This window comes from Schistocerca nitens, chromosome 1 (genome assembly GCF_023898315.1).
Source record: "Schistocerca nitens isolate TAMUIC-IGC-003100 chromosome 1, iqSchNite1.1, whole genome shotgun sequence".
NCBI lineage: Eukaryota > Metazoa > Arthropoda > Insecta > Orthoptera > Acrididae > Schistocerca > Schistocerca nitens.
Genome location: NC_064614.1, coordinates 743,948,431 through 743,974,205, shown reverse-complemented (window position 1 = coordinate 743,974,205; position 25,775 = coordinate 743,948,431). Strand labels below are relative to the sequence as shown.

Genomic DNA, 25,775 nt, shown 5'->3' with positions numbered 1-25,775 from the left:
TCCGTCTTTGCAACGAAATACATAACTGATTCCGCGTATCGAGGATCCGACAGTTTGTTGGTAAGTTTGTGGAGGTATTTGACGTTAAATGTTAACGCGCAGGTCTTGTAATTCGCATAAATAACGGGCCGCTGATTTGCGTACGCGATGATGGCGTCCGATAGCGACCCAGATGGGTTCCATAGGATTTGCATCAGGCGAATATGGTCGCCGAGACATCAACGTGGGTTCACAATTAGGTCATTAACCACTGTAGCGCGGTTCTGGCTCCCAGACATGGACAACTATTCTGCTGAAAGATGACATCACTATCCAGGAAGGCGCCAAGCATGAAGGGATTCAGGTGGTTCGCAGCTGGTAGCTTGTCTTCAATTAATACCATACGTCACATGCAAGCGCAGTAGAATGTCTCCCATAGCAGAATACTGCTCCCACGAGCGAGCGTCCGTGGCGCGCTGCGTGTTTCGAGCCGCCGGTTACCTCAATAACAGCGTTTGTGGACACGAGTATCAACCTAGTGTAACACAAATGTGATTCACCCGAAGAGCCGAGACGTTTCCATTGATCGACGGTCGGATCCCGATGTTCCCGTGCCGACTGCAGTCGTAGTTGACAATGTCGTTGGAGCAAAATATGAACGCGTGGGGGTGGTCTGCTGCGGAGCTCCACGTTAAACAATGTACGATGAACGGTGTGCACCAGCATTGTGCTATTTCAGCAGAGATGCCACAGATCACCACCTATCCTACTTTACCGAGCAGACAAGCCTCCGAACCCCACGTTCTGTGAAGAGTCGTGGACGTCCAACCATTTAGCGCCCAGTGGTAGTTTAACTGTCCTACCTCTTTCCGTAGATGCTCGCGACATTAGCACGTGAACATTCGACCAGCTTCGCCGTTTTCGAGAGACTCTTTCACAGGATCCGCGTGGTAATAACCTGCCCTCTTGCAAAATCGTTTATCTCAATGGATTTCTCCATTTGCAGCCCATATCTTCACTAGGGTTATTCCCCGTCCGCGTCTGCTTCGCTTACATACTTTTGTTACCACGTCACGTGCCCGCAACGCCACCAGGCGGCATCTAACGTCGCGGTGTGCAGCGGTCATAACGTTTTGGCTTATCAGTGTAGTTTGCTCTGTGAAATTATATCTTAGGGTTAACTCATCTCTAAGAAAGAATGTTTTCATTGTGCAAAAGCGTGCCACAAACGTAATATGCCACTCTCAGTTATGAACATTTTGTAGACAGTCGTTTAAGGGGCTCCGGAAAGGCTCAAAATCATGAAAAGTTCAATTTTTACTTTTTTGCGTTTTCTGAATCTGCATACTATTACCTTTTAATAGATATATAATTTATACAATTCCGAAGACTACAACTATTTTTAAATTTTTTTTGAAATGTGTTCTACATGGGCGTGACCCACTGTGGCGCTGTTAAACTGCTGTCATATGGTGTTATTATTAACGTCCGTGTTCATCAGGTACATTTTAGTGATGTGAGATAAAGTATGTGTTGTGGCTAACCTGTGATGGTTCAATATATATCGCTGGTGTGATTGTCGATTGTTTCATGTTTATTTACTCTGTCGTTATCTCGAAAATATTCGTAATTAATTCTGTTTCTTGAGTCTCTGTTTTGTTGAAGTATAATAATGAGTAAAAGTAAAGTTATTAGAAATCCTCTGAAGGCTTTTAAGAAAAGGAGAAATGTTGGAAAGCCAAAGGTATTTAGAAATATGGGAATGAAGGTAGGTTCTAACATGGTACGAGCGATGCTTGCTTTAGACAAGGAACGCCTTCGGGCTGCAGACAGGGCTGTAAAGAGTCTAGAAATACAAGCAAGAGTAAACAGGAGGAGGAACAAGAGGCAGCTGGAGGAGGAGTTTGCAGAGGATGAAGATAATCCATCCTATGGACCTGGAATGCACTAAAAAGTTAATCCAATCTTTGTCGCTCGATTCCCAAAACTTTTATTTTCTCATACTAATTACATGTTTTCTAAGGATCTTCCAAACATATTTGTTTCAAACTTTCAGTAAATGTTACACAGTACCTTCTGCATAATTTAACACAGCCTTTTTCCAAAAAACTGTATATTTTTGAATATATAAATAAAAAATTGCAAAAAAATGTTGTGAATTTTCATTACAATTGAAAAAAAATCATCCTTAATAACTGAACTAAAATTTTGTAAAATCCCTGTGTTAAGTTGTAGCCCATATTCCAATAAATAATCTGTAAAAAGTTCAACTTCCTACCTCAAATACTTTGTGAGGAAAGATGTAATTTATAAGCGTTATTTTAACATTGCAAGTATAGGGCGTTCCGGAGCCCCTTAAGGACAACGAAAAAGTCTTTCGCAACGGACTGCTGTGATGATTATGATGGTTGGTTTGTGAGTGCTTCACTGCGCGATCATCAGCGCCCGTACAAAGTCTCAATTTTTACACAGTCCAGTTGCTTTACGCAATCCACTGTAGCCACTGTCACGAACGATGATGATGATGATGAAATGATGAGGACAAGACGAACACCCAGTCCCCGGGCAGGAAAGAAACCCCTACCCGGCCGGGAATCGAACCCAGCAACCCAGCAACGCTAGCCACTGGACCACGGAGTGCTCTGATGAATTTCTCTATGAAAATCCGAGCTGTAGACAATATATACGAATGTCTATGTCACGAAAGCAACCGACTGCCGAAAAAGGACTGCAGTCACACAAATTTAACTGATGCAGTTAGTGTTCAGCGCAGCCAGCGATTACATTGGCGCCAACGACGGTCCGAGGTCACTCGCAGGTCCGAGGTCACTCGCAGTGACTTTGTTTCCATCAGGATGTCTAGTGCAGGGCATACTACTGTAAAAAATCAGTATCAAGTGCTTGCTTCCATGCACCATATTTGATTTAAACTATAATGTGACGAAAATTTACTGTTTACTGCAGTCGGGCATTAACGTTCCCCACAAAACGAGTCATTTTTGGTACAGTTTGTTGTCCAGAAACGTCGGAAAACGTGACGTCGATCAATTGTAACGCTGCCAGCGTTTTTATAAGTCTTTCAAAATGGTGACCTAAGTTTCTTCTTTACCCACTTCGTCTTCACATTTCCGAACGACTGGTGCTTGATTATGTTGTCAAAAGTTCTGTATGTATAGAAACATTAGTCGAACGTGAGAGCGTAGGTTATCTGTATTTGCAGTCTGGTCCTTAAACACTGAACCACCAGTATGATAGGATATTACAAAACATACTTATTTGCTTCGGCAACTCACAACCAAATTAAAACCCTCCAAACCCAGTTACACTTCGGGTTATACTTCGCATCTATCTGCTAGCACAACCTCCGTTCCAATAAACAGCTTCTTGCCACATTGCATTCATGTACTTCGCCAACACACCACCATATATTGCCTTTTATAGACCTCCAATAGTTGTCAATCTGTCGCCACAAAACTTCATTCTACAAAATGGTAAAAACCGTACTGAATAAATGTTGAAATAAATGTTCTCGGTGTTCCGTTCTACCGCAAGAAACACGTTTATATGACGTCACAGACCGGGTTATTTTAAGGCGGCCATACACTGAACTGCCTGCGCCTACGTGTGCAGGATAAATTTGCGCAAGCTTCAGGACTGTACAAACAGGTTTATGCTTAATCGAATTTCGACTATGCATGCTTGTGCAAGCGTTCCAGCGCGCGCGTGTTTGAGCTTGTGTACCAAGAATAGCAAGGTTTGTGGAAGCACTACTCAGTGATTTAATTTATACTTCGCCCTCTGCAAATGCTGCACTGTAATGTAGAAAAAGACAAAGAATATAATATTACATGGAGAAATAGAGAACAACAACAGCGATACTGTGAAACAGTTTCCGTAGCTCGTCTACAGCTAACAGGTAATATGGGAATAATATTTTCGTTTCTTTATCCACTCCTTACTACAGATATCAAGTTCCCTCTTTTATTGTTCTCGTAATACAACGAAAAAAGGCTGCCGAGGTCTGCACATCTTCGTCTGAGGTCGACATTTTGTGCTGAACAAACTGATGCTTGTAGAAGCTTGCTTGAGCTGCAAGCCTGCTTGAGCTGTGTGGAGGAGCGAAAAACTTGTGCACGCTTGCGCAAGTATGCTTGGCCATGCGTGCTTGTCAAGCATGCAGTTTCGTGTGTGACCGCCTTTATTGGCTGATAGACGGAAATCGAGTAAGGGCCATTCTCGATTACGTGTATGTGTAGCTGAAGTATCATAATTTTCACGTGTAGCCTTAAATTCCAGTAAAATCTGCTGTTTTGATGCAGCAGTCCCTTAAAAATCCCATTAAAGGTGTCTTAACAACATGTTTTACAGGCACGTCGGTAAATGCGACGTTGATCGATTGTAACTTTACACTAATTTTTATAGATGTTACAAAACAGTGGCATGAGTTTTTATTTCATGTCATTCGCTTTCATGGTTCCGAGCAACTGGTCCCTGGTTATTGTAAAAAAAAACACACTAAACTCCTCCCGAACAGGACATGAGGGCCCAACAGTACCGACCGACCACCGTGTCGTACTCAGCCCAAAGGCGTCACTGGACGCAGATATGGAGGGGCATATGGTCAGCACATCGCTCTATCGGCTGTATGTCAGTTTACGGGACCGGAGCTGCTACTTCTCAGTCAAGTAGCTCCTCAGTGTGCCTACTTCGGTGATCTGACGGGAACCGGTGTTACCATGGCGGCAAGGCTACTGGCAAGACGAAGAGCAGTCGGTGTCGTTACCCGTTGCAGGTGGCGAACGTGAGAGCGTCGGGCAGCACGAGGTCCGTGTTGATGGCGTCTTTTCGCCACGACTGGAACAGCTCGAACGGGCTGTCGCCATCGAACTTGATCTGCGCCAGACCGGACGGCTCGATGGTCTTTCCGTTCTCCTGCAACACACAACAGCAGCCCCGTCACTCACTCCCAATTTGGCATACCGTAATTATTAACACATTTTATTTCTGTCGGAACTTCTGAGTCCCCTCTCCCATTTTTTAAGAGCATATAATATTCTGTACGGTTTGAGGCCTTACAGAACTGCGGCGCCCCTTACTTCTTACAGGGGAAACTCCCCATCGCACCTCCCTCAGATTTAGTGGTAAAATGGTCCAGGGGATAGCCTGTCTAAAACTGAACACAGGTCAAGCAAGAAAGCAGGAAGAAGGTGTACTGAACTGTGAAAAAAGAGCAAAATCCTAACAGTGGACGCTCCAAGCTGAAGATGTACAACATCGAGCAAATGTGAGTAGCCAGTTGGTTATGTGGCCACGGTGTTCGACTCCGAAACGGAGAGAGCCATCTTCAACTCTCCCTCGTGCCTTTTTTTCCATAAAATTATGACTATCTGTCCAATCACTGTCTTTTCGCTGTTTTCAAATTTGTGTTTGTGTCGTGGCGTAACGTCCGTTTGGAAGAGCGTGGTGTAAGGGACGAATCTCCATACGTATGTACCTCGTGTTTCTTTTACACAAGTACCACACGCTATGACTCTTACGTCCCGTATTGGAAGTTTTGACTCGTGAATTCCTTCGTTGTAACATATTTCACAGCAGTTCATTTGTTGTTGCCATTTCTGCTCTCACTATTCATCACGTTTACTTTCGACGGTAATATATTCTTACCACATTACTCATATTCTATAACCAATGTACAATGTATAGTATGACAATTGCCAAGGCTACAGAAGGAGAACAGACACGTCACTGACGGACGGAGAGTTCATATTTTTATGCAAAAAAAAAAAAAAGGGTAGGCCCACGGGAGGTTTGAACATGGATCACCCTCCTCGCAGACCAACACCGTGACCACACAACCACGAGGCCACGATTCTTGCAACTCTCTCAATGTTGCACATCTTTAGCTTGGATCGTTCACTGTATCTATTTTGCTTCTTTATCCACAGTTCGCTACACCTTCTTCCTGTTTTTGACGAGCTGTACACTGGGCCATTTTACAACTAAATCTGTGTAGGATGAGGTAGGGAGTTTATCTTGCTAGATTGGTACATTGTTAACACATTGCAGAACTTTCACGGATGTTTTATCTGTTGCTCCAGAGTGGTCTGAATTTCAGCGAGTGCAGTCCTCACGCTATTTAGTTGCGTGGTGTTGGTTGGAAGGAAGATTAAGGTGTAACGTCCCGTCGACAACGGGGTCATTAAAGACGGAGCACAAGATCGGGTTAAGGAAATATGGGATAGGAAGTTGGCCCTGCCCTCTTAAAGGCACAAAAAGCCCGGAATTTGCCTTAAACGATTTAGTAAAACCTAAATCAGAGTGGCCGGACAGGAATCTGAATCGTCGTCCTCGCGAATGCGAATTCAGTGTTCTAATCACAGCGTCACCTCGCTCATTGCGTGCAGCTGAAAGTTGGTCGTTCTGTACTTAATTATGAGTTCGTCCTGCAATAATCTGGTCTTTGTATTTTTTCTCCGTTTCGTGGCAAGTTTATTAACGCTAATAATGTTCCAGAAGCACAAAATATTGAAGATTTTTAGAAAACGTTCGTATGAAAAATTCCGTACTTTTAATTCCCTTCAGGCCTAAAGCTTAATTTTTCTTCATATTAAGCTGTGACAAGAAAGTTGAAAGATAAAGAGACATTGGCGTTGTTCGAAGTGGATTTCCCATATAATGCAGATACACCAAATGAGGAAAGTAGTCCTTCTGGAATAGAATAAGTTATTGAAGAATTCGGACTCATCAATTTACCGGCCAAACGAACGAAAAATAACACCATGCCTGTATCAGCCGTCACTAGAATACTTCCACTAATTATCGAGAATCCAAACAAAAGCAAGTTTAAGATAGCAGTGATAGGAAGAAATATATCACAAGTCTCTTCAGAACATAAAAAGAAAGAAGGAATTTTCATTTTAAATGAAAACTTTTATTTCTAGTCGTGTGAGATGTCAAAACAGTGCTATGTATGATATAGAATCGGGATCTCATTTTATGTGTTACGAATGTAAGGTGTTCTTGCATGTCAATGAGAGGAAAAAATGTTCTCATGAAATAATGCTTGTCATTGACTGTACCATTGTGACCTGACGGGGCCGGCCGTGGTGGCCAAGCGGCTAAGGGCGCTACAGTCTGGAACCGCGCGACCGCTACGGTCACAGGTTCGAATCCTGCCTCGGGTATGGATGTGTGTGATGTCCTTAGGTTAGTTAGGTTTAAGTAGTTCTAAGTTCTAGGGGACTGATGACCTTAGAAGTTAAGTCCCATAGTGCTCAGAGCCATTTGAACCATTTGACCTGACGGGCCTCTCAAGGCCCTTTTTGTAAAAAGGGAGTAATAGTAGTAAAAATATGGTTTTCCTTACGCTAAAGCAATATCCACCTGATTATGGTGGTGTTACAAAGATAAAGAACAAAAATCTGGCTTCAAAGGAAAAATAGGCGCATATAAATGCCACAGTGATTTCGCCATGCGTTATACAATGTGTTCCTGGAGGAATGGCCAATATTGAGAGACACGACAGGAGCGATCATTCGAACCGATAAAATCTAATAAACATAAGCTCTACCGTGCATAACTTAAGAGCTACGAGCAGTTGTTCATCTTTGCTACTGTGACACACATCTCTTCTACTGAAGAAGTGCTCGTAGTCTTAAGGTATGCATTTTACAGCTCATATTTATCAAACCTTTTTGCTTCGAATGATGGTTCCTGTCATATGCCTCAACAATGGCCATCCCTTCTGGGACACACTGCATATTTACAATCTAAGAACCAGACTGTCTATTGTCACAAGACGCTTCACAAAATAACTAGTACTTCACAGTGATATACCTTCCATTTACGTCTACATCTGAGAAACAAATCGCTTACGAACTCGACAAAATGTCTCGCAGCACGGTGCGCGTTTCTTCTCTCTGTGAGCCGATTATATCTACCTGGAGCCAAGCTCTTTTCCAGACGGTCATTCATTGAGTTTTCAGTGCCGACAGCGCGATGTTTTTGGAATTCGAGTGTGCGTGTTTGCTGATAATTAGTGGATCGGCGGAATCTAATGGAATGGCTCTGAGCACTATGGGACTCAACTGCTGAGGTCATTAGTCCCCTAGAACTTAGAACTAGTTAAACCTAACTAACCTAAGGACATCACAAACATCCATGCCCGAGGCAGGATTCGAACCTGCGACCGTAGCGGTCTTGCGGTTCCAGACTGCAGCGCCTTTAACCGCACGGCCACTTCGGCCGGCGGAATCTAATGGAGGCAGTCATAATCATGAAGGGCGGCTTTCTATGAAACATTAACAGAATATAAGTTGTATAATTAATGTAAACGATAGCTAAGCAGGAAAAACGTCATGGGAGGAAGAATATGAAATAGTACTACGGAGGAAAAGATACTGCAAAAGGAGTGGTATTCGGGTTCAAAGCGGCTCAAGTGGTTAGAGCCAACAATAGGTAGGTAAGATAAAGTAAGTTTTCCCGGTCTGGCACTGAGCGGCCAATCAGAACCAACCTTCCTCTGTAAATGATGTTACCGGATGCGGTACAGAGGGGCATGTGGTCAGCCCACCGCCCTCCCTGTCGTTGTCAGGTTTCTTGACCTTGAAATCGCTACTAAGCGGTTCAGTAGCTCCTCTATTGGCCTTACGAGGCTGAGTGTCCCCGTACCAGTGCACCCACCAAGGAAGCATCTCTGGCGGTACCGGGAATCGAACCTGGGTTTCCTCCACATGGTAGTCAGCCGTGCTGATCACTCGGTTACAGAGGTGGACAGTCAACAATAGCGTGTGACTAATAAGAAAAAGTAGTTCTTTTTTACGATGTTTCCTCTAAATCTTCGTGTTTTTCACGAGGAATACGAGAGAATTACACAAATCAGAGTGAAAATGGCACGGTAACAATAGCAATGAGTGTCCCGTGTACCGGCGAAGAATTTGCCGCGATGTGGGCCATCTATCTGCCGTTACCATCGACTATAATCATTCTGTTGTCTGCATTTGTGGACTAAGGCGGTGTCGGTGGCTTTCCCGGAGGCAAGGAATTCGTAGTTAACCCTTGACACTGTGCAGACGATAAGCCCAGTGCCTGTAACGGATATTAACGATATGACCGCTATCAAATACTCTCTTCTTGCCCACCATGAGCTCAGCACTCATGTAGACAGATGGCCACAGCACAGACACTCGATACTTTGAGCTACTCCAATACCATGGCGACAACAGCTCTCTCTCTCACACACATGCACATACTCTCCCCAACGCAACAGCTGTCTCTAATTCTGATTCTTACTGGGGTGTTTTAATCATGTGTGGTATACCCCAGAGTGCTTTATCACCTCCTAGGGGCCATCTTCACATTTTAGAGAAGCCAGTGGAAAGAAAAAAGGTGGCAGGGAGGGTGAGGCGCGGTGCAGGGGGGAGGGGGGGCGTTGTATCAAAAATGGGGTGGTAGGACGCGGCGAAGGCGACAGTTCTGTGCTTTATTTTTTATGATTCATTTGCCAACGCCAAACCCTGTTTCGATCAGTCACTGGTAATTTTCAGAGTACAGGCACGTGCTGCAAGCATTGATGTAATAAGCTATCTGATCAAAAATATCCGGACATCTATTAGTGGGAATTAATATGGTCTGTGTCCATTCTCCGCCTTTATGATGGCTTTAACTCTGCTGGGAACACATTCAATGAGCTGTTATGTCTATAGACGTAAGGCAGTCCACTCTTCCTCAAAGCCAAAACCGGAGGATGCTGGGGTCTGGAACGAAGTCGATCTTCGAACTCATCCTTAAGGTTTTCCTTTGAGTTCCGATTGAAACTCTGGGCAGGCCAGTCTTTTTCACGAATGTTGTTGTCCACAAACTGCTGCCTCACAGACATTGCTGTACACAGCGAGCATGGGGATACAGTCATCGTCTCTGAGCTGATCCTCTACTGTATGCAGTACACAATGCTGTAAAATGTGTTCACACCCTGTCGTATTTACCTTTTTCGTCAGCCATATTCAGGAACTACACTAACCATCAAAAACATCCCAGTAACAACGTGTCCTCCGTACTTCGCTGTTGGCATACACGCGGCGCAGTTAACGTTCTCCAGGCACTCGCCAAAAAAAAAAAAAAAAAAAAAAAAAAAAAATCCCTTCCGTCGGATTGCCACAGGGTACAGCGTGATTCAGCACTCCAAGTCACTCATTTCCGCTCATCATCCACTGCCTAGTGCCATCGCACTTTACACCATCGCAAGCGTCGTTTAGCATTGGGCACAAAAATGTATGGATTATGAGGAGCTACTCGGTCACTGTACACCATTCTTTTTAACTCCCTTCGCTCTGTCACTATGCTAGCTTGACTACTGGTAGTACTTTGGAACTCGCGAGTGATTTCTTTCTCTGATTTCACGCGATTGTTTACGCCCACTCTCCGCGATGCTCGACGGTCCCTGTCCGTAGTACATGAGGTCCACCTGGTCGTGGTTACTTGTGGTTGTTCATTCGTGTTTCCACTTGACAGTGATGTCACCAACAAACAGTCAGCTTGGGCAGCTTTAGAAGAGTTGAAATGCTCCTGATTGATCAGTTCCTTGGGTGACATCTAACGACTAGTTCAGGCTCGAAGTCACTCTTTTATCCGACCCATTTTGCTCATACTGCAGCTGCACTGACAAAAATTACTCCACGCCTTCTTTTATACTGACAAATCCGCCTCTCGTGACACCTTGTGGTCAATTCTGCATAGCACATGGATGTCTGAATACTTCTGATCAGATACTGTTTTCTCAAGGCGTTGAAAGGCGTGATAATGTCATGGAAAAAATACATATAAATGGACATAATTACTTAATTACTTAATCTTCATGGACAGTATGTCATTTTTTTCTAAAATTCTATGTTATGTTGACTGTTCCTGCAGCTACTAACACACAAAAATTTACGTGAATTTGACTCCCTGAATGTTGACCACTTTATGGTTCAAATGGTTCAAATGGCTCTGAGCACTATGGGACTCAACTGCTGAGGTCATAAGTCCCCTAGAACTTAGAACTACTTAAACCTAACTAACCTAAGGACAACACACACATCCATGCCCGAGGCAGGATTCGAACCTGCGACCGTAGCGGTCGCGCGGTTCCAGACTGTAGCGCCAGAACCGCTCGGCCACCAGCGGCCGGCTGACCACTTTATGCAAAAACAGGAAGTGAGTGCTGAGTTGATGTGTACTACTAGTCTAGCCGACCACTCATTCAGTTATTTGTTCGTTTGTGGAACACGGGATGAAGTGCCAATCCAAGAGAATCTTGTTCTTGTCACTGTACATTCATTAACTGTCTAGTGTTCACTGAGAGAGAAATAAAAAGATTTTATAGCACCTTGTCCTTTGCTCTGGTACGTTGATCGTGCCTGGAGCTGTTGAACAGGTAGATTCTACCAACGTTGTCGACAGAAGACATTACGGCGGCGTGTATGGAGGGAAAGACGCCGTCTCAGCTTTTTGCCGCAGGCCACCTCAGCGTTTTGCCGCAAGGAACCGGTAACCGGTATTCAGTGTACGCAAAAAGCCATCTGGCAGCGCCTTTTACCGGTCGCCCCTGCTGCGTGATCGGTTACTATCGCCCGTGTTGAGTATCACAGCACAGTATTCCCACAGCAGATGGACACAGGACTATGTGACATACTAGTAGCACTTGATGGATTGATACCTTTCACAGTTGTTATGGTTACTTATTTATTATGTGATCTTGGTATTTTTAATGTCATGTTACGGGCTTGTAAAATATTGTCGACAGTTATTCTTTTTTTTATTACTAAATGCGCAGACCTGTTTTGCAGTAGCGCGATCACGAAAACTTCGACAGAATTTTTTTTTTTTTTTAAGTTATCAATCTTGTAACCCGTTTGATGCGGTCCGCAACTTTTTCCTCTCCTGCTCCAACCTCTTCACCTCAGAACAACACTTACACACAGTATCTTCAATTATTTATTGAATATATTCCAATCTTTGTCTCCTCTACAATACGTGTTCTCTGTTACTTTTTGTTCAGTAAAATTTCGGGCGTGCAGCTGCGTAAACTGCACTTCTGATGTCCATCCACCTTCAGAGTCAGCCGTGCCCTTTTTGTATGGGCACTTTTATGGTGGTCTTTTGTTTTTGTCGTACCGCACTTAAGATGCCTTGCATCCCAGTAGTGGAAGTTTTCTTTGGTTCATCTACTTTTTTGCCAAGGAAGAAAACTAATACTAGTGCAGCTGGAAATTAAGGTGTACAAGCCAGTTCAAGAGAGGAAAACGGATTAACTATTTTCTGTACTGCAATGATTGTCACAGATTTTTGTTGTAAAATAATTTATTGCTTGTATCTATAGTAGAAGACATATTGGTAGCTGAGATCTTTTAGGCGTGAGAGCGCCATTTAATGAAATATGGGTTACGCTGGGGATGCTATCTATCAAATTTCACGAAAGCCTACTAGAATGTTGATTATGTAGTGACGAATTTACGGAACCTCGACAAACAATAAGTGTAAATCGGATGACTAGATTTCTGTTATGAATGTATTCAAAGGCGACCGTTCGATTTGTTTTATGCAAACGTGTGGCCTGTGTGGTGGAGTTCCACTATCGGCGGAGCACGTTTTAATATACTAGTATCATGAACGTTGTTGAGCTTACATTCCTGTTACAGGAACTCGGATGTCGGGACCAAATGCGAAAGTTTGATAGTATTCTGCTAGGGCCATCTAGAAATTAATAACCGCCTGCACTTCTCGGCGCACAGATTGATATCTGACTTCTGTGCAAGGTATACTGATTTCCTTGACATCATGTCTCTGTGTTGCATGAGTGCCATTCAAAACAAGTTCTGTGATTCTGGGAATGAATTGTGCGATACGAAATCCCTTCGACTGTGAGGCTCGCGGTGTTACATCGATTTTTGAATGTTCGGAAGTTGAAACCTGCAGAAATTTGCCGTCAATTAAAGGACGTGTATGGTGATGCACTAATGAGCGAAAGAAACGCGGGGAAGTGGTGTGAAATGTTGAACTGTGGACGAACAAATGTGCCTGAGCAAACTTGATCAGTGCGTTCGTCACTCATCATAGATTATTTGAAGAATCGAGTGAAAAGCGGAATTATGCAGGAGAGACACGTAACTCCGGACGAGTCACACATTTCTTCCCCAAATATTTTTCGTTTTTTCACTGATGGAATTGTGCCCGTATGTCTTGGCTTTAACAAAGTGTGTGCCCGATGGGTTCCCCAGCAACTGGGTGACTAACACGAAGTACAGAGAAGACTGATGGATTGATATTTCTGACATAGTATCATGCAGATAGAAATGACTTTATCGATCAAGTTGTTACTTTTGACGAGACGTGACTGTCTCTCTTAACACCAGAGACCAAGAGCCCATCACCCGAATGGTATCATCCGTAATCACCTAAAAGCTCCGAAAATTCAAGCAAACTCTGTCAACACGAAAACTAATGGTGACGGTGCTTTTGGGGTGATAATAGCGCAGCATTTGTCAACGATGGACAGAGTATTGTATCATCATAAGAAAACTGCGACGAGCAATCCAGAACAATTAGCGTGGAGTAATTTCTCGTGACACTGTGCTTTTTCACGGCTATGCCCGTTATCTTACTGCTGCTGCAACCAGAAACTTGCAGGAGTAATGTGGATGGGAAATTTTTGATTGCTCACCCTTATAAGCCGCCTCTCTTTTTGGTTAAAGAAATGTTTGAAATAATTGGGTGTCGAAAGTCCTAGGCATCTGACTTTTAAATTATGTCAGCACAGGAAGGCCAACTCACGCCCAAGATACACTTGCCAATTTATTGAAATTCCTAACCGTGCTCCTATAGATACGCACCCTATTGCTACTTCCACGGGTTCCGACTATTTATTCCCACCAAAGTAATAAAACAATAGTGATAGTCTTCATGAATAGAAACTCCGTTTAAGTAAACCATGATTTTAATGTTCTTCAAGCATAAGTGATATGCTCACACTCACTCTATAGTCACAATCACTCGCTTTACACAGTTCTCTTTGAGCTTGCCATCGCTGTTCGATATTCAGCCGTCGCCTTTTAAATTAAATACACTCATCAGCTACGGAACTAAAACCGTTCTTAAAATTATTCACTTTCATAAACGATATCGCAGACCACTCCTGCTTGCAACCTGTTCGACATAGTTGCTCACGCCAGTCTGTAGAATGCGCCACAACTATCGGTGGGTGCCAAACCGTGTCCTGCTTGTAGTATGTATCATCCCCGCGTCGTCGAAGCTACTGTACTAAACCAAAGATAAATAAGGCAGAGTCTGTCTGTTAGGTGCAGGATCGATCTCTCTACTCTTTCACCCTACACTCTGAACCAGATCTTTATTGATTACCACCTTTTGACGAAGCTCAAAGAGTTCCTGAGGAAGAAGCAACGTCTATGACGCGGTCACAGACGGAGCACCAGCTCGGATGGTACATGTGTGTGAATAGAAATCGGTTTTGTCGTTTTGAAGGGAACCATCCTGTCGTTCGCCTTAAGCAGTTTATGGAACCTTGACAGATCGAAATCTGGATGGCTGGACAAGGATTCGAACTCCGCATCTCTCTAGTGCGAGTCCAGCATTCTACCCACTGCGTCTTTTTACTTGGTTGCTAAGGATCAGCGTAATGCCAGCGTGACGGATTGCCGTCCTACGGGCCCGCGTTCGATTCCCGGCGGGGTCGGAGATTTTCTCCGCTCATGAACTAGGTGTTGTGTTGTCTTCATCATCATTTCATCACCATCCGGCGCCCAGGTCGCCCAATGTGGCGTCGAATGTAATAAGACCTGCACCAAGGCCGCCGGACCTGCCCCGCAAGGAGCCTCCCGGCCAATGCCGCCAAACGCTCATTTCCATTTTTCCATCAGTAAAATTAATACGTAAGGCTAAGGACAGAGATCAGCTTCTAGAAGGAGACGTAACTGCCAGCGGATTTTTTTCGCTTACATCAGAGGTTGATAAACTCATTAGTCAAGAGCGTCATTTATCAGTAGTACGACGTCTGAAATTACTTTTAAGAACCAATTTTTTTAACTTCATTCGCTGAAGTCGACCCCTTCCTATTTTTCCATCTAAACTCGTCTACCTCCTTTCATCCATCCTGTCTGTATGTCCAAACCACCTCAACATACCTTTCTCAATACTCGACAATACATCTTCTTACACTCTACAAAGCTCCCTAAAATTAATTTATCAAACTTAACGTTACATTTCAAGTCTTACACAAACCTTACGTATGTTGAATAAAATTTTATGTCATAGTAACGATATTATTTATTGATAAAATTCGATTGTAAGGTATCCATAAATTTAAATCTTGAGAGTGACTGACAAAAACTGATGTGAACAATGGCCTTCATCTCCATGGAAAGTTTGGGTGAATCAGATTTCTATGTTGTTTTTAATTTTAGGTAAGATTCCAGGTTCTCAGCAATAAGATGACTTCCCAGTTTACTCTTGATAAAGTTATGCTAGAAAATGACTGCTCGTATGCACATATAGAATCGAATAAGGAAAGAACAGTAAACTCTAGTTTTTCGGCTGATTGTGAATCAGGAATACAAACTAGGCATTAAAAATCGGCTAAATCTTCACTTCAGAGTACTTGCTTAAAGATAAAGACACAAACACTTACTAACAATGTAAAAATATAAATAAGAAAACTAGTCATATGTACAGGTATTTTTATTTGTGATTCCATAAGCTTATATTTCTTTATTCCTATCGTCATCCGTTTCACTTAATTCCGACTCAGTTGTTATTAAATCGCTTTCCAAATGATTCATCGTTAGTTCACTGCTTGTATACGTATCTTCTTTCGCCCGATAGCACTCTTTTTTCTACCTTCACGAGAAACAGTTCCACACTGTTCAACGGAGTAGATATTTCTGTCGCTGCTTCATACTGCGTGAACTCCAGGACGTGAAAAAATTATCCCGCGTGCCTGACTTACAACCATTATTCATCCTCCAATTTCGAACACATTGTCACAAGCAGAAAAGTGTGTGCGGGTGGCGCAGAGTGGAAATGGTCTGACTCATCTACACCCCCGTCTAACGCCCAGGCCGAAAACTTACTTTTGTGCGTAGGCCGCGAAGTTTCATTCGCACTGTTTGTGTGCGCTCGCATGTTGTATTTTGTTGCAGAGCCACATTCAAGGGGACGAAGAGCCGCATAAAGGCCCACGAGCTGCGTCGGGCGACCACTGGCTTACGTCTATACGTGTAGCATCTCTTTGGAGGCTGTTGTGTTTGTACAGCCAGCAACCACGCGGCGCCGTCCACCTGCTTACGTAAGCTGACCTTCAACCGGCTCCTTGACTTCTTAACCGTTCATTGCAACTCATCTTGACGGAAACATTGCGCTCAAGCACTCTTTGGCACTTCACATTCATTTCAGCGTCCCGTACCTTGAAATTGACCTTGTCTCTTGTACTTCTACCACATTTACATATAGTTTATTCGTTATCCATTCCTTATGTCATTATGTAAGAAAATGTCTCTCAACATATTTCAAAAGAAAACTAGCCAGTCTGCTCCAGTTTCATAAGCGAGAGCATTAGAACGTATTCTGATAGTATTGGAGTTACGTATGCATCGAGCAGAGAAGCTAGCTCCATATTTATCCTAATATCAACGAAAACATTATGAACACTGCCCACCTTGAGACTGAATGCCAACCAGTGGTGCTGCGGGCACGAGGCGCGTTAAGGAAAGGATATAAGCGGAGCTGAATCAAATAGAGACTCGTTCTAGAGACAATTTGGGCCACAAATGGACTTTGACACTGGGAGATCGTTATGACGTGGCGCCTGGGAATCAGCAACTCGGGAACGGTGAAGCTGGTCGTCTGTTACCGTGGTGTTATCGTGAGCATCTATGGAACTTGGCTGATGAACTGTAAAACGTCGAGTAGGCGGCAAGACGCTGAACGTCCAAGCCTCATCGCAGAACCTGGAGGTCGGAGTCTACTCCACCCTGTAAAGTAAGACAGGCGGCGATATGTGGGAGATCTGACCACGCTGTACAACGCTGGTGCAGTCACAAATGTTTTGGAGCACACCATTCAGCGGGCATACTTGAACATGGGTCTATGTACCAGAGACCCCTACGTGTCCCCATGTAGACCCAACGATATCGTGAGTTACGATTGCAGTGTGCTCGAGCTCATGGAGACTGGATCGTAAATCGGCAGAAGCGTGTCACTTGATCGGATGAGTCGCGTTTTTTGTTACACCAGATCGATGGTCATGTCCTAATATGCCACCATCCAGAAAAATCTGCTTCAGACATGTGCCTCGCCACGGTCGCAAGCGGGGAGGGAGGGGGGGCAGTATTATGCTACTGAGGACATTCACTTTGGCTTCCATGAGACCTGTGGCTCTAAACGAAAGCAACGTGACTGCTGTGGACTACGTAAACAATATTACGGACCCTTTGCATCTCTTCATGCTTGACGTCTTCCCCAATGGTGATGGCATATTCCAGCAGGATAACTGTCAAGGTAACAGCCAAGAAACGTCCTACAGTAACTTGAGGAGCGTGACAGTGAACTCACGTTGACGTCTGGCCTACCAAAAATATGTTTTGGGTATTATGTGACGTGCATTGCTACCTGATGCCACAAACCTCGGAAACCTACCACGTACTTTTAGTATTCACGCTACGCAGAATCGCTTCTATATTGAATTCCAAAGACGGACCAACATGCAGTTAAGCAGGTGTTCATTATGTTTTGGCTTGTCAGTGTATGTTCTGGAACACAAGCTTTTTGTGAGAACATAAAAATTGTAGTTTATGTGCTATGTTTATTTGTATCTATCACGATGACTGAAATGAGGCTGCAACATGTTCTGGAATGAGCAGCTATAAATCTGATAGTAGTGAAAGGCCAAGAAAGACGATTTCATGACTTTTATATACTAAGGAAGGTTGCAGCATATCGCTACTGTTGCTCAACTTTTATGTGTAAGAAGCAATGAAGAAAGTGGAAGGAAATTTCCGAAGAGTAATAAAAGAGTAAGGGAAACAAATAACAATGCAGATTTTCATAGACAACATGGCTCCTCTTGCCGGATATAAGCGAGACTTTGGACAATGGGAGGAAAGCATATTTGACAGAGAAGATAGCTTAAGAAAAAAAAGTACAGAGACAAAGGTAGTAGGAGGTCAAAAGGCATTCCAGATAACCTTCAAATGACATTTTCGTGGGAATTGGTAACGTCTGCATGTGTTCCCTGAATCACAATGTCAGCGGAATTTTTTTCCCAGAATTTCCTGGAATTGCAGTGCAGATAATGAATGATGGTGATAACGCAATCGATTTATAAGAAGTAAAATTGCTCAAGGAATTGGGAGGCCGGACTAGCACGCTATTGGCCTCAATGTCAGTCACCAGGGCGCCAAACCGATTAGCTGAGAGCCTATGCATCTAGTTGTGGCCAATGGTAATAGATTTCACATAAACTGGCAAGCAGTGGGACTAAGATAATAGAGTGAAAGGGCCATGTTTTTTTTTAAATTCTTTTGGATACTGCATTCCTTCCTGTGTAACGACATTGGGCACAGGGGGAGGGGGAGGGATGGAGGGGGGAGGGAATTTCAGGAAATTGGGGAGGAGGAGAGAATTCTGGGAAAAAATTCTGCCGATATTGCGATTCCAGGAAAGCTGATGCTGACGTTAGCGATTTCCATCTAAAGGTCATTTGAAGGTTATCTGGAATTCCCACCGCCCACCACTGAAGGTGGAAGTAAGAAAGATATCATAAGGAGATGGGTACAGAGATATCTTTCTTCAGTAAACGAGTTCTACTGCTAATAGACGCTGATATGAACGTGGACAAGTTCGTGAATGTATATGTCTGGAGAATTACACTGTATGGAACTTAAACATGTTTCACCAGAAATCCAGAAAAGAAGCAACTAGAATCATTTGAAATGTGGAGATCAAAGAATTTTTAAAAATTTAGTGGACAGATAAAGTACCAACTGAGGTACTATACAGAACGTAGTGTAAACAATATATGCTGTACAGAATGCGCTTACCGCAATGAGAGAGAAGTTAGCGGGACATCTGGTATGGCATCTAGGAACACGGCACTGGAAGGAGACCATAGCAGGGCCAGAGACAGACTGGGTAGAGGCTGTTCCAATGATACCCCATGGGGCAAAGCACTGCCAGGTGACCAGGGCGCAGGTGCGGGTAGTTTAGGTAGGCTAGTTGCCAGGTGGACCTGTTGCACCGCATTCACTCCTCATCCTGCACATGCGCAACCATTTGCCGACTCTTGACCGGACGTCCGCACGAGGTATGCGATTGCGCACGGTATGGCCACATTCCCTGTCTGACCGTGGCGTGATCTTTTTCCAGACCACTACGCACCTTTGCCCTCGGGTGTTGTGCTGCTCACATCTAGTACTCGAGCTGGAACAGCTGGCCTAGGATATTCAAGTGTGCAAAATAGAATATAAATGATGTAGGGTCTAATAGTTTAGTACACTTTCATGTCTACTGTGCAATTCACACCCAAGTGCTTATCAGAGGATTCATGGATCCACCTTCAGACTATTTCTCTAGTATTCCACTCTCTAACAACACACGGGGGAAACGAGCACTTAAATATTTTCGTGCGAGCTCTGATTTCTATTATTTTCATGATGATTATTTTTCAATCTGTAGTTGGGTGCCAACAAAATATTTTTGCATTCTGAGGAGAAATTTCTACATCTACATCTACATTTATACTCCGCAAGCCACCCAACGGTGTGTGGCGGAGGGCACTTTACGTGCCACTGTCATTACCTCCCTTTCCTGTTCCAGTCGCGTATGGTTCGCGGGAAGAACGACTGTCTGAAAGCCTCCGTGCGCGCTCGAATCTCTCTAATTTTACATTCGTGATCTCTTCGGGAGCTATAAGTAGGGGGAAGCAATATATTCGATACCTCATCCAGAAACGCACCCTCTCGAAACCTGGCGAGCAAGCTACACCACGATGCAGAGCGCCTCTCTTGCAGAGTCTGCCACTTGAGTTTATTAAATATCTCCGTAACGCTATCACGGTTACCAAATAACACTGTGACGAAACGCGCCGCTCTTCTTTGGATCTTCTCTATCTCCTCCGTCAACCCGATCTGGTACGGATCCCACACTGATGAGCAATACTCAAGTATAGGTCGGACGAGTGTTTTGTAAGCCACCTCCTTTGTTGATGGACTACATTTTCTAAGCACTCTCCCAATGAATCTCAACCTGGTACCAGCCTTACCAACAATTAATTTTATATGATCATTCCACTTCAAATCCTTCCGCACGCATACTCCCAGGTATTTTACAGAAGTAACTGCTACCAGTGTTTGTTCCGCTATCATATAATCATACAATAAAGGATCCTTCTTTCTATGTATTCGCAATACATTACATTTGTCTATGTTAAGGGACAGTTGCCACTCCCTGCACCAAGTGCCTATCCGCTGCAGATCTTCCTGCATTTCGCTGCAATTTTCTAATGCTGCAACTTCTCTGTATACTACAGCATCATCCGCGAAAAGCCGCATGGAACTTCCGACACTATCTACTAGGTCATTTATATATATTGTGAAAAGCAATGGTCCCATAACACTCCCCTGTGGCACGCCAGAGGTTACTTTAACGTCTGTAGACGTCTCTCCATTGATAACAACATGCTGTGTTCTGTTTGCTAAAAACTCTTCAATCCAGCCACACAGCTGGTCTGATATTCCGTAGGCTCTCACTTTGTTTATCAGGCGACAGTGCGGAACTGTATCGAACGCCTTCCGGAAGTCAAGAAAAATAGCATCTACCTGGGAGCCTGTATCTAATATTTTCTGGGTCTCATGAACAAATAAAGCGAGTTGGGTCTCACACGATCGCTGTTTCCGGAATCCATGTTGATTCCTACATAGTAGATTCTGGGTTTCCAAGAACGACATGATACTCGAGCAAAAAACATGTTCTAAAATTCTACAACAGATCGACGTCAGAGATATAGGTCTATAGTTTTGCGCATCTGCTCGACGACCCTTCTTGAAGACTGGGACTACCTGTGCTCTTTTCCAATCATTTGGAACCCTCCGTTCCTCTAGAGACTTGCGGTACACGGCTGTTAGAAGGGGGCAAGTTCTTTCGCGTACTCTGTGTAGAATCGAATTGGTATCCCGTCAGGTCCAGTGGACTTTCCTCTGTTGAGTGATTCCAGTTGCTTTTCTATTCCTTGGACACTTATTTCGATGTCAGTCATTTTTTCGTTTGTGCAAGGATTTAGAGAAGGAACTGCAGTGCGGTCTTCCTCTGTGAAACAGCTTTGGAAAAAGGTGTTTAGTATTTCAGCTTTACGCGTGTCATCCTCTGTTTCAATGCCATCATCATCCCGGAGTGTCTGGATATGCTGTTTCGAGCCACTTACTGATTTAACGTAAGACCAGAACTTCCTAGGATGGTCTGTCAAGTCGGTACATAGAATTTTACTTTCGAATTCACTGAACGCTTCACGCATAGCCCTCCTTACGCTAACTTTGACATCGTTTAGCTTCTGTTTGTCTGAGAGGTTTTGGCTGCGTTTAAACTTGGGGTGAAGCTCTCTTTGCTTTCGCAGTAGTTTCCTAACTTTGTTGTTGTACCACGGTGGGTTTTTCCCGTCCCTTAATAATTTGTTTATTGAAATTTCGTAAAAAGATCTCGCTGCAACGAAAAACGCCTTTGCTTTAACGCTTTCTAACCCAATTCACGTATCATGTTCGTGTCACTCTCTCCCCTATTTCACGATAATACACAACGAGCTGCCCTTCTTTGAAGTTTTTCGATGTTCTCCGTCGATCCTATCTGCTAAGGACGCCAGACAGCGCAGCGTCACCCCCGAAGATGATGGCCAAGCGCAGTGTAGGTTAGTTTATATAGTAGATTAGTGGCATTTTCTGAGTGGTCTGCCAATAAAAGGTGGTCTTGGGTTGGCGTTCCCCAAAACATTTTCTACAATTTAGGTCATTCGTAAATGTAATCCCTAGATTTTGTTAATTGTAATCCCTAGGTATTTAGATGAACTGAATTTGTGTGACTTAGACCCTATCATGTAACCAAAATTTTACTGATTCGTCTTAGTATTCATGTGTATGTTTTCTTACTTTCAATTATATAGAGTAAATTTGCACATTTCCCAAGATAAATGTATCTTGTGTAAATCATTTTACATTTGGTTTTGATCTTCTGATGACTTTACTGGACGGTAAGCGACAGCATCATGTGCAAAGAATCTAAGAGGGCTGCTCATATTGTCTCTTAAATCCTTTATTTAAATTAGGAAGAGAAGAGGGCCTATAACACTTCCTTGAGGAACGCCAGATATCACTTCCGTTTCACTCTATGATTTTCCGTCAGTTTCTGCGAACTGTTACCTTTCTGACAGAAAAATCACGAAATCAACTGAGGCGATACTTTGTAGGGCCGCATTTTGATTGAAGCCGCTTGTGAGAAACAGTCTCAAAAGCCTTCTGTAAATCTAAAAGTATGGAATCAACTTGAAATCCCTTGTCAGTAGCACTCAGCACTTCGTCTGACTAGAGAGCCAAGTGTGTATCACAAGAGTAATGTTGTCTGAATCCCTGCCGTGTGTCGACAGAGAGATTTCTTCGAGGTAATTGATAACGTTCGAACACAGTGTATGATCCAAAATCCTACTGAAGATCGACATTAATGGTATGGGTCTGTAATGCAGTGAATTACTCCCATTTCCTTTCTTGAGTGCCGGTGTGAGCTGAGCAACTTTCCAGTCTATAGGTACGTATCTTGAAAGGTGGCTACACTGAGCCACAGCGCCAGAGATCGCGCTAGAGAGTATTGTTCCGCCGCCTCCACTGGCAGTGATTATTGAGAACTCGTAGTGGGCAGTGCTTGGGAAGAGCTCGTGGTAGTCAGTGCTGAGATGTCGTAGTGAGGAGTGTTTGTTGAGATGAGCTAGTAGGCAGTGCTTGCTGAGATGTGATACTGAAAAGTTCTTGTTGAGATGTGATAGTAGCGAGTCGGTGTGGAGAGATTGTAATGTCTAGAGTGCCTTTCATCAATATAAATTAAGGTAACAAACTACTTTTCTTTTCGTTCTCATTATTTCAATGTCCTGAATAATGCGTCATTACAGGTTCAGTCAACAAAGCATCTGGCTTGTGTTCTTGTATTAGAGTGTAATTCAGGTTTTCTTGAGTAATTATGGTATTTCTATTTTCTTTAATTAATTCAGTATAAATGATATTTAAAATTTCTTGTGTTATTGAAGAAGAACCGTGCCAGATGCGTACGTTGAGTCATACTTCCACACACAGAACAGTTATACTTGTGCTTTGGTTTCGTAGGTTTTATAGTTGCTGGGGACTTAATTAACTAATTGTGTTAATGAAAATTTGCATTTCATTCTTGTTATTGTTCTATGCAGTCAGATAGCGTAATAATACTAGTCAGGGCCAACCGTTTACGAGACTTCGTAATCGGACAAACAGCTACCAAAAATTAAAATTATTTGCATTGTATTTTAATTAAGCCCCCATGCAATCTTTAGTTGAGCGACCGGTTGTATATGATTACTAAATATGGAGCTGTTACATGAGTATACTCTGAAAGGAGTCTAATTGGTATGCACTCTGGACTGGAAGACTTGCCCTTGTTAAGTGATTTGAGTTGCTTCGCTACAGCGAGGATATCTACCTTCAAGTTACTCTTGTCGGCAGCTGTTCTTGATTCGAATTGTGGAATATTTACTTCGCCTTCTTTAATGGAGGAATTTAGGATAACTGTATTTCACAATTTCGCTTTAGTGGTAACATTACAGCGGCTACCTCGCAGTGAAGATACTGATTTTGTGTTGCCGCTTGTGTTCCTTACATCCGTCTGTTGCACAAGCCCATGATTGTTGTACTGGCCCGACTGCAGGTAGAGTGCAGCCTTTCTTCATTCAGGCACAACGACGAGAAGGGTGACGAGCCCTTCACCTTGGTCATATTTTATGACTAGGAAATATCTCCAGTGCTCATTTGATTACTGTGTGAGTAGACCTGGACCTTCCGTGGAGGAACGAGGAAAAATCCTCAGCCCTTTCTGGGGTCGAACCCGGGAGCTCCAGGGCCAGAGTCTAGTCCTCTCGCCGCAGCCACCATAGTTTAGTAGCTACATAGCAATGAAAATACTTGTATTAGCATGTGACAGGGAAAGACAGAGGACAGTGACTAATTAGTCGAAAGGCTGATGACTTAAGGCCAAATTTTCGAAGATGTCAATAGCTGCTACTGGATTTGTAATGTTAACTTTCGAAGAGTCATTGGATTTTGTTGGATTTGTAATATTGGATGGCATGGTACTGCGAATTACGGGTGAAGCATTGTCTGGTTGGCATTTTCCAAGGACAGTGTCCGGCCAATAGTTGCGTGAATTTTTAGCGAGTCAGCGCACGATATGGCACAAAGACGTCGATTATCTGTTTAAGGGTGATTTGAAGAATATTCGGATAAAATTCTACACCTCCACAGACGCGCAAAACCAAAGAGATGAACATTATCAAGCAAAAATTCAAGTGCAGTTTTCCCCCTCCATTACTATTGACAATAGAAAGTCTTGAACGGTTCCATGGCAAAAAAAAAATCTCTTAGAACAATTATTGAGTTTTATAGATCGGTTTCGCGATGAATCTCGTAGTTGAATGTTAGAAAAAGGTCCGTTTGAGCTATTTGACTTCATTTTCTTTAATGAGGGACCCGCAACATGTAGTATGTCACAGTATGACATTATGCAGAGAACTGATATCAAGCAGCATACTGTGTCTTTCTTACAAAGAAGGAAGTCAGTGACCTGGACATTAGAGACGGAGAACAAGACTGGTTTCGGTCCTACCCCATTTTTACGGATACCTAGGAAAATCAAAATGTCGGAGGTCGAGACGGAATTCGAATCTCAGACCTCCTGAATGCGAATCCATTGTCTTAACTCTGTCACCCGTCGCTCGGTTTTTCTAGAAGTGACCCATTCCAGTCCTAACCCCACAGAAAATCCTTGGCAGTACCGGGAATTGACCGTGGATCTTTCACATGACATCCGCGCACGCTGACCGCTCAGCTACGGAGGCAGGCAAGAAAATTGGATATACGTATGAAAAAAGTTTTAAGAATAGATGTTTTCCCATGAGATTATATATTAGGAAGCAATGTGTTCTGAAAAAGTACAAGTGCGATTTGTCCATTTTCGGCAAGATTAATGTAGCATTTAAATTAATTCATAGCACTCATATTCCACCGATAGCCAGCCGAGTAGCTACCAGTTGCCGTCAAACTAATGAATCAGTTCCAGTCGTCTTTGAAGGTGAGACCTTTTAATAAGTTAACTCAGATGAAATATGTTGTTATACGATGAACTGCTGACATTCATATTCATTGAGACTTAGATGATGATCGTACTGTGACTGAAATTTCCTATACTAATTGTGAGCTAAACTTATCTGTCTAAGGACTGAATGTATGCTGACCGCCGCACACATGTGGCGAGATGACGGCATCCTTTTAGGTTGCAAGGGATCGTTACTCCCGGCTGTATCTTGAGCAACGTACTCTGTCTATCGTCGAGTGTCACTGTACCCACGGACTTTCTTCCCTCTGTATCAGACTATAATTGACATTGTGGCTGCAGCGCCTGGCACGCTTTAATTTAATTCATATGTAGAAATTAAGGACAGAGAATCTGATATGCTGATCTTGCAGATTTCA

At 43.3% G+C, this 25,775-nt stretch overlaps 1 protein-coding gene across 1 annotated transcript in view; it reads right to left on the bottom strand.

Moving 5' to 3' along the window:
* The window catches only part of LOC126236949 (pyridoxine/pyridoxamine 5'-phosphate oxidase-like), a 184,837-nt gene that overhangs the window by 60,692 nt on the left and 98,370 nt on the right, over positions 1-25,775 (bottom strand). Inside the window, exon 2 of the mRNA XM_049946648.1 lies at positions 4,763-4,911. Within this exon, the coding sequence (XP_049802605.1) occupies positions 4,763-4,911 (149 nt within the window). The remainder of the gene's footprint in view (positions 1-4,762; positions 4,912-25,775) is intronic.